General features: G+C 31.3%; 1 protein-coding gene across 2 annotated transcripts; it reads left to right on the forward strand.

Moving 5' to 3' along the window:
• The first annotated feature begins 52 nt into the window (after nucleotides 1–52).
• On the forward strand, nucleotides 53–7824 carry LOC111697753 (uncharacterized). Of its 2 annotated transcripts, none has more exons than XM_023467870.1 (11): nucleotides 53–126; nucleotides 951–1092; nucleotides 1642–1753; nucleotides 1937–1988; nucleotides 2369–2446; nucleotides 2724–2814; nucleotides 3821–3907; nucleotides 4336–4489; nucleotides 5228–5339; nucleotides 5775–5812; nucleotides 7766–7824. In XM_023467870.1, the coding sequence occupies exons 2-11, from the start codon at nucleotides 980–982 to the stop codon at nucleotides 7814–7816; spliced, it is 888 nt and encodes a 295-aa protein (XP_023323638.1). In that variant the 5' UTR covers nucleotides 53–126; nucleotides 951–979; the 3' UTR covers nucleotides 7817–7824. The 2 variants fall into 2 exon arrangements, with proteins under 2 accessions (XP_023323638.1, XP_023323631.1); XM_023467863.1 differs by having other exon boundaries at nucleotides 73–174.
• Nucleotides 7825–10316: the final 2492 nt, after the last annotated feature.

The following is a 10316-nucleotide window of genomic DNA, read 5'->3' on the forward strand; positions in this document are numbered from 1 at the left end:
CTGGTATGTTTATCAGAAAAAAGAAATTCATTTTATTTAAATTTTTTTTTCAGAATTTTTTTTTCGCATTTGCGAATTTTACGTTTACCTGGTTCTGGCCGTTGGTTGAAGAACCGGTTCTACAAGGTGAAGTTGCTTAATGCTTAAATCTAAAAACCAAAATAAAGGAAAAAGGTAAATCAATAATCGGCGCCGGGTCCGTCCTAGTATACGATTTTTGGATCCCCCTAGGGCCTCCCCTCTCCTATCAATTTCGTGCATGACCAATTATTTTTCAGCAAAATTATTATTATTTATTTTTTTATTATTTTAGGGTTAGGTTAGGTAAAGACAATTTCTGGACTGAGCGATGCGACCAGACAGGCTAGGGGCCGAGCGCTGCGGCCACATGACCAAAATTATATCCATGTTTAACAAACGAGATCTATGTACAAAATTGATAGGAGGGGGGGGGGGGGGTTAAAAAATTATTAGAAAATTACATCGGCGCCTTTACTAAAAGATGGTTGTTATTTCACGTAGGTTTGGATTTTATAGGTTGACTGTTTCAAAATGAATCTATTATAATTAAATGTTATTCGATCAGTTTATAATCACTTGTTTGCAGAGCTGAGGGGTTTTCAGGGGAGGTCTATGGGGGCTCAGTTCCCTCCTGGGCCTGGGCCAGTTAAATATATGGATTTTAAGAAGTTTTCAGGCCCTAATGGGTGCTGAGCCCCCCACACTGTAAAGATAAACAATAAGCCCCCCCCTGGACAAATTCCTGTATACGCCCCGGGTTGTTTGAACTTTGAAGTCTATTTTAGGCCTCGAATTTCTTTGAATCCTAAAATTCCTTTGAATTAAATTACACTTAATCGTTAAAGCGCTACAACCAGATCCTTTGTAAAATAAAAATGCGATATAGCCGTATATGACTTATATGACTCATAACATTACAATATATTCAGAATAAGGAGATCTTCTTAACTCATCAGCAATGTCTACACTAGGGAGGAAGTCCCCAAGTGTAGTAAGCAATGGATCCAGGCTTTCAGTTTATTCACATGCATCAACCACACGCTCCACACGCACACTTGGAGGACAACATAGGTAAATATACGCTCCACACGCACACTTGGAGGACAACTTAGGTAAATATACGCTCCCCACGCACACTTGGAGGACAACATAGGTAAATATACGCTCCACACGCACACTTGGAGGACAACATAGGTAAATATACGCTCCACACGCACATTTGGAGGACAAAATAGGTAAATATACGCTCCACACGCACACTTGGAGGACAACATAGGTAAATATACGCTCCCCACGCACACTTGGAGGACAACATAGATAAATATACGCTCCCCACGCACACTTGGAGGACAACATAGGTAAATATATGCTCCCCACGCACACTTGGAGGACAACATAGGTAAATGTACGCTCCACACGCACACTTAGAGGACAACATAGGTAAATATACGCTCCCCACGCACACTTAGAGGAAAACATCAAAATTCATAACCCAAGAAAAATAAATACGAAAATACCATAGTTAATGGGTGAAAATAACAGATGAATAAATAAACCATCTATGGTAAAACCAACATTGTTCTTTTTTAATGTCGTATATTGTATTTAATTGTATTATAGAGGGAAAACCTTGAAGTCCCAGAAGCTACAATGGTGGGAAAAACCTATAATACAGAGTGCTTTCTACACAGATCTTACTTCAGGAGCTTGGCATGCTACATTTTATACACTGGTAAGTAATGAAAAAGTAAATTTGGTGGTGTTATATATTTATTTCTAAAAATCAAAAAGTTGAAGTTTTACGGTAAATTAAAGCTTAACATGAAAAAACACCCTTGTTACTTGGTCGCGGAAAAAAGTACAATATTAAACTCCATTTCCCAAAATAATTTAATAGCTCAATTTTATTGCTTAGTTCCTGGCATTCTGGACTGCGATGTGGTCTATTTTTGATATCTACTGCCTAGGTAATTATAATTCTTAAATTTACTTTAGTGAAAATACAAAATATTTTCTTAAGAATAAGTTTTTCTTATAAAAAAATCTTCAATGTTTTTGTTTGAACGCATCTGTATTTTTTTTATCTATCTAATCCTTTTGATATAACTTGAACTCAATGGCTTCTTTTGTAAATTGGTGAACCTATGCTAGCTTTAAATGTATTTCAATTATGCAAAAGTAAAAGATAAAAGACCATTATAAAAGTGTTTAATTGCTTGTGTAAAATAAATCGCTTTACAAATACTAAAACTGGTATTTTGGTGACAAATTTTCATACTTTTTAACATTATAAAAGAAAACAAGACATATTAAATTTGGTATTTCTGTTAATACATTCCTTGTTTAGTTGAAGCTAGTCCAGGGAGTAATCACACCGGATATTATATATTCAGCTTCGAATTTGTCTACGTTGGAAACCATCACGGTAAGATTTTTCTTTTTCATATTCTTAATCATATTTAATGAAATAATTTTCGTTACAAAATCATTTAGTTTTTTAAAAGGCGTGTTATGCTGTAAAAGTCTTCAACTATTTTTCATTGTGGGATGGTGGCCTGAAAATCATGATTTTCAAAATGGGAGGGGTGATTTTTCTAAAACATATATACCTGAATCATGGCAGGGATGTAGGGAAATGGAGACTCAATACCCATGCTATTTTTAGAACTGTAAACTTTACTTTTATTTTTAATTATTAATAGTTCGGAATATTCTGATGATGTCGAGCTTGTTCTCTCTCGTCTTCTCCATCCTCATCTTCATCAACAGCTGTATACTCCTCGACGCACTCAGGTTCATCATCTAGCAACGATTAAACACAGTTTAAATTTTTAAAAAATCAATATGAATATGTCAGTGCTTAGGATCCATTTCATTTTGACCCGGATCCAGGTCATAAACATTTCTTTAGAATTTACTGATTTTTTACAAAAGAAGAATTTTCATATTAATTTTAAATTTGTTTCGCTTATTTTGCTAAAAGTTCATGACTATTAAGAGATGAGGAAATTTATTCAGAGATGAGGAAATTTATTTAGAGATGAGGACATTTTTAATACTCTCTCTTTTTTCAACGTTTCAGATTTGGTTTTGAGAGCAAACAGTTTTCTTTACATATTTGGGTTGCTATTTTGCCTCTTGAGTCTTGGATCCACAAATTTTTGCTTATCAGGATCCGCATCCAGGAAGCCAAAATGTTGCGGATCCTAAGCGCTGCTAAATTGCTATAAATATTGCCAGTTGGAGGTGTGTGGGGTTGATTTAGCATTGTATGATTTGTGCAACGCATCTAGTGTTTCCAGCGAACGAAACGTTTCGCGAAATGAACGAAGCGAAATTTCGCAAAAAAAATTTCGCGAACATATTTTGGCGAAATGTTTGATGTCTCCTAGTCTTTCTTAAATCTTTATTTATATTTTGTGTTAATACATCAATTGAACTCGCCGCTCGCGGATAAATCCCTCTTTGAAAATGAATCTTGTATTTTCAAAATTTAGTCTTTTTTGATGAATTTGCGCAAAATTTTCGCTAAATTTCGCATTTGTTTTTATAAATTATGTGTATTTCGCAAAATTTTCGTTTTTTGCCTAACTCCTATTTTGTTCGCGAAATTTTTGCATTAACTTTTTGCAAAATTTTCGTATTCTCTTTTTTGCGAAATTTTGGTATTATTTTTTTCGCATTTTTCGATGCAACATTTTCGCGAACCAATTTTTCCTTTTCGCCGGAAACCCTAAACGCAACTCTTTTAATATAGACAAAATGTATATGTCTAAAAATTATATTATTTGTTATATAGGCTGGAAAAAGAAACCGGATTCAAGGGTTGGCTTTACACCATGGGGGCCTTCACCCCCTGGAAAATTGTAGCCTGGGTTTACCACAGGTATGCTCAAGGAGTAAATGTACTAAGGAGAGGGGGATATGGTATGGTTTGTGACGTATTAGGACAGCTTTAAACTAGCTACAGTGTTGAACAAATACGATTTGTAAACAGTAATTGCTCAGGTTCGTCCCTTCCTTGTTTATAATCTTTGTTTAAATTTTGTTTACAATAAAACTATATTTCTGCAACTCTTATAGCCCGTCACGTATGTTGACAATGAAATCATATCCACTTCTTAGCTCTACTTTCTTTTGGTAGATATAAGACAGCTAGGTAAAATAATAAAATACTAAAAGATTTAAAGATAAAAGAAATTAAAAAGATGGATTTGTCGATATTTGTAAATAAAGAATAAAGGGAAATCCTAGTAGTCTAGGGATATAAATAATCTGTTAGTGATGGCATAGAATGTTCCAATGTATTTTTAGTATCGTCAATGATATCATCTTTGGATACCACATCTTCATGTTCATCACCTGGTTTTTCATCAATATCCTTGATGTACTCGCTGTGCTTGTCATCTACTCTCTCTACATCGAGCTGACAGGAGTCTCGAAGCTAGAAAACTTGGCCAAGATAAAGGTGACAAATAAAATGCTAAGAAAGAATATTAAAAACGAATGTTCCATGAATATTTAAAAAGTACCAAGTAACTCCATGATATGGGGGAAGGAAATCATTTTTTGGATCGTCTTTGTTTTCACTTTTAAGAAAACTTAGTTTAAGTAAACGGGTATTATGAGAGGCAGAGGTTTGCATTGTACTAATATAACGTTTTTAATCCTGAATGCACTCTTTATGGAAAACGTTTACTTATTGATGTTGGAATTTTGCAATAGTAATTTCCATTAAACTGTGGAGATAAGATAAGATAAAGCTTATTGCTAAAATACATGTATCTGTGTACAGAACGAGTTTACAATTACAAATTGATGATTATATTAACAGTACAAGTATTAAACAATCAGGTGGAAAATAGCTCTTGGCTGTTTTGATTATTTTTTCCACCTAATTTTAATAATGATGATCAAACATTTCAATTAAATAGATTTAAGGAGAACTATTAGAGATCAGGGTGTGATTTTATCTTATGCAAAATAGTTTATACATTTATTAGAATAACTAGAGTTTAAAGTAATTTTCTGACATGTACGCAACAAATATCAAAGCATATTAAAACATATCTAATTAGTGTTACATGAATAGCAATTCGGTTTATAACTCATGGTAATATATTTTTTTTAAATGAGAATTTAGTAGTCTATTTTTTAATATTTCTATTAAGTCCAGGACCCATATTAAAAATTTATTTCTGTTAAGATGGTGACAATGAGTTCTCGAGCTAACAGTATGTATGGTTCACGTCCTACGAGTCCAGGGGTTCGTGGTTCCATCCCAGCAGGAGGGGTTCCATATACAGGGTTAAGCACTGGTTTGTATTTTACTTTGAACTATAGGAAAATGGGGTTCTATAATAAATATGTATACATGTATAATGAATAAATTCATTATTTATTATTACTGTTTCGTCTGTTTTTAAGAAGGAATCCTAAAAAATGTGGAATATGAAGACTTAGATTATACTCAAGTTGTGATTTCACATAGTTCAATGAAAATAAAACATAGCAATTGTGCTTTGAATACAGGTCCTATACACGTAATATATGTTGAATTGATTTTTGGGCCACTGGTAAAACCTTTCGATATTTCAGAACATTAAATATTTAACAGATTACCTAAAGATCGGTTTTCTACTCCACAGTTTTTATTTCGATTGATAAGAACAACTTTTCTAAAGGTGGGGGGGGGGAGGGGGGTTAATGTAATGTATACCCCACTACCCTAAACTCAATTTATTTATTTACAGGTCCTCCAATCAATAATCTTCCATCAAACTATAGTAGGGTAAGTTGATTTTATTTTAGTTTTTTTTTTATTGTTCACTGTTATTTCAAAGTTTGAAATGCTAGCTAGTTTATTCAAATGGGAACCGAAACCAACAAATTTCGGATTCCCAGTTCCAAAAAAATATGTTTTCAATTTTGAAACAAACAATCTTTTAAAAATTGGGCTTGAAACACGATCATCAAAAAGGAGCATCTTAGAACTGATTAATCAACGATTATTATATTTAGGAAGGAGCATCTTAGAACTGATTAATCAACGATTATTATATTTAGGAAGGAGCATCTTAGAACTGATTAATCAACGATTATTATATTTAGGAAGGAGCATCGTAGAACTGATTTGTCAACGAATATTATATTTAGGAAGGAGCCTCGTAGAACTGATAAATCAACGAATATTATATTTAGGAAGGAGCATCGTAGAACTGATTTATCAACGAATATTATATTTAGGAAGGAGCCTCGTAGAATTGATTAATCAACGAATATTATATTTAGGAAGGAGCCTCGTAGAAATGATTAATCAACGAATATTATATTTAAGAAGAAGCATTGTTGAACTGATTTATCAACGAATATTTTATTTATAATGATTATATTATATTTAGAAAGGATCATCGTTGATCTGATGAATCAACGAATATTATATTTAGAAAGGAGCAAAATAGAACTGATTTATCAACGAATATTATATTTAGGAAGAAGCATCCTATAACTGATTTATCAACGAACATTATGTTTAGGAAGGATCATTGTAGATCTGATTTATCAACGAATATTATATTTAGGAAGGGGTATCGTAGAACTGATTTGTCAACGAATATTATATTTAGGAAGGAGCATTGTAAAACTGATTTATCAACGAATATTATTTTTAGGACGGATCATTGTAGATCGGATTAATCAACGAATATTATAGTTACAGAGGATATTACTTCCAAAACTAACACAAACTGAAACTAACACAAATTGAAAGACTGGGTTTTTAAGATCCCGACCCATATCCAGAGTAGAAGTCGATAATAAAAACTAAAACCAACATTTTATTGAACATGACGAGGACAACAATTCCCAATTTATAGTATAGTTTTATAGTATATCTCTTGACCGTTTTCAGGTTTTCCATTTTCAAACATATCCTGAATTTGAAACATCGTCGCGTTTTCGAGACAAAACCCACTTTTCTGTTTTTGAGTGTAATCCGCAATTCAAATCAAAACTCACTTTTATAACTTACAAAGTAAATCACTGAAAACAAAAATTATCTTCTGAATTATTTCTAGAATCTAAGTTTCAACATTTTATATGTTAAATTAGAGAATATCGATGATTTATTTTCAAGCATTTTAAACCAACACTTTCTCGCATTTATAGTTAAATCTATATTCAAGAACAAATGATATTAATATTTTGAATTATCAATGCTGTAATGCTGTTTAAATTAAAAAAGAACAGTCTGTTTTTATTTTCTATTTTGTTTGTATTTTACCTTATCAAAAAATCTTGTTTTGTTACATAAGTGCGTAAATGCTTAAAAATTGACATTGATATGAAATCCGTTAATTGTCTCAAAACCAGGATAAGTGCCGAAAACGCGACATGAGCTGAAATCCGGTAATTGTTTATAAAATAGGGATTTGTTCGAAAAGGAAATCAAGATCATTAAAACTAATTCTCACACCTTATTAGTTTAAAATTGACATTTATTGTTCTTATATAAAGTTTTAGCCTTTTTTTTTATAAATATATGGTGTAATTTTGTTCTTCTCGTCTTGGATTTAAAGATATATAGTATATTCTTTTGAAAAAGATAACTTTGTAGAAATGGGTCAAGTGTTGGAAGTAATATCCCCTGATTTAGAAATGATCAATATAGATCTGATTAATCAATGAATATTATAGTTAGGAAGTATCACTGTAGATCTGATTAATCAACTAATATTATATTTAGGAAGGATCATATGCTCAGCAAGATATTCCTAAACGACAATCTCACTTCTAATTTCTACACTGCACAGCACTTACTACAAAGATAAAATCAAGAAAAATAATAAACCAGGAACCTCCAAATGTATTTTTTATGACATGTGTACTGCAGTGAAGATCAAAACAATATAATCCAGGGGTAAATATCTTTTATTTGAGGATATTATACTACAGGAGTCATAAACATTAAGAATTATAATTCTAAATGAAATAGTGTGAATAAAAGTTTAACACAAGCATGTTTAAATAACTAGCGTCAATAGTTATGTGCAAATTGAGATTAAGGTTTAATTCACATTTTGAATTCATTTGATTGAGAGTAAAATCATCATTTTAGCTACGGAAAGAAAGTTATGCACTCAATTCCTGATTTATCTGTTTGGAATTTGTATACATTTAGCCTCGGTATAATGTTTATTGAGAAGAACTAACTATTGGTCAAATTATTTTCCAATGATAAATATTGTCATTTAACATGCCTGTGTAGTTGTACCCTAGACCAGTTATAAGATTGTGTAAAATAACGCAAAAAATCCCAGTTCCCAGTTATATCATGGACCAGAGAAGGATTTACATGAATGCATTAGAATTAAACAAAAATTTAGTTTTTGCAACCGATCACTTTAATTTTATCTTTTTAAAGTATTTAAATATTTGCAAATGTCTATTTTAAAACATTTTTTAAAAGTAAATACATTTATTTTGCCACTCAGAATCTACATTTTATTCAATTTTATTATTGTTACATTTGAAGAACATTACTGTACTGATATAGCTGTAACCTGTTCAACTTAAACCTTTCTTATTTGGCTTTCAAAATAAGAATTAAATTCATAAACGTTTAAGATAGAAAATTCTTGAATTAGGTTATCAAAACTTAAATAATTTGTGACTCTCCGGGTCAATTTCTTCCATTCCAACCCCGGCTATCCGCTTTTTGAGTTGGCCGATGTGACAAGTGTGCAGGCCGTTACTAGCATAACCTTATAATCTGTTATTCATATGATTAATAGTGGGGAAATACAGCGATATTATGGCCTGTAATTCCAAGGAACGAGCGTTATGTAAAATTATGATTATATTGTATTAATAGTAATATCTATGCATATTTTATGTCGTTTATATTATTGTATTGTTATCGTCAGTATTGTATTTTCTTTTTTCTACTAATACTTTCGTAAAGTTTTATCTTATTCCGTCCACGCAAGTACAAAATAGAATCATCATAATACAAATATATACGGTTAAATTATGTTCAATTTTTTGTCATCAAATCTTTAAAATTAAAGCAGACCTAAACATTTCTTTTTCATTCATTTTCAAAATTATATTTTTATAATGTATACAAATATTCAATTTTTATTTTCTATTTCAAATTATAATTTAAATGAAATATATGAAGCATCATCTATTTTACACCCGTTAAAAGGGAGTGTTCGTGAAAAATGAAAGTTGTTGTAGCGTAAATCAAACATTCAATTTTCAAGGACAAAATTATATTTTTGACATTTTACATATATGTATTTACATACGTGTGAACTGTTAAGACCGCGCATTTATTATCTGTAAATTTTTGTTCATGTTTAATTTAATTGTTTACTGGATATATGTCAACCTGTAAACCAGTGTTATCATATCACTCAAATAAACGGTATTAAACTTAACAACTGACCACAGTGAATTATTTTTAAAATTCTGATGCTGATAATCCAAACCTCTGAAGAGCAAAAAAGTAGACGTTAGTTCCACATTTATTGAAAATATATTTCGGTTTGGGTTGACCCTCGTCCGTTCTAACAATATAATAACCATCAAAATCGATAATAAAAAATGTTAAAAATCACAAGAAAATAAACAAACAAAAAGATTATTAAAAAAAGAATTTGGACCGTCAAATGGACAAAAGAGACACGAACTCAGAAAATAATATGGAAAAAGATAATTTGATCGTGTTAAAATTATTTTAGAAGTCGAGAGTAAAAATCTGATGTCACCTCTTTCACACGAATTCAAACTGGATGCTTTTAGAAATAAGATGTCTCAAAAAAAATATGCGTTAATGGCAAAGATCGTAGCAGAAAAATTTGTTCATTTTTAGTATTCAAAATTTGCATATTTCCGCTCTATAAAGAACATGTTTTTTCTAAATATTTCATAAAACTTATTTGTAAATTATGCTTAAAGCAACAAAGAAAAATTTTGGTATTTTTTCTTCATTGACAAAATTTGATGTTCCACAATCATGATCATGCTGTAGTCAAGTGAAGGGGGAGGCGGGAGGGGGGCAAAATTTGATGAGGGGGGTGAAACTCGGTTCTCCCCCCCCCCTAGTTGCGCCACTGTACGATTTATTCATTATTCTATCTCATGAAACATTGTATAATAATGCCGAATTTCAAAGGATTAAATATTCTAAAATGAATATTACGGTTTAAAGCCAATCATTCATTAATTCAGAAATATTTTAAATATTGTTGAAGTGCTGTAAAATTTAAAAAGTATTAAAGCGCTTTTGT

This window comes from Eurytemora carolleeae, unplaced genomic scaffold, assembly GCF_000591075.1.
Source record: "Eurytemora carolleeae unplaced genomic scaffold, Eaff_2.0 scaffold89, whole genome shotgun sequence".
NCBI classification, from domain to species: domain Eukaryota; kingdom Metazoa; phylum Arthropoda; class Copepoda; order Calanoida; family Temoridae; genus Eurytemora; species Eurytemora carolleeae.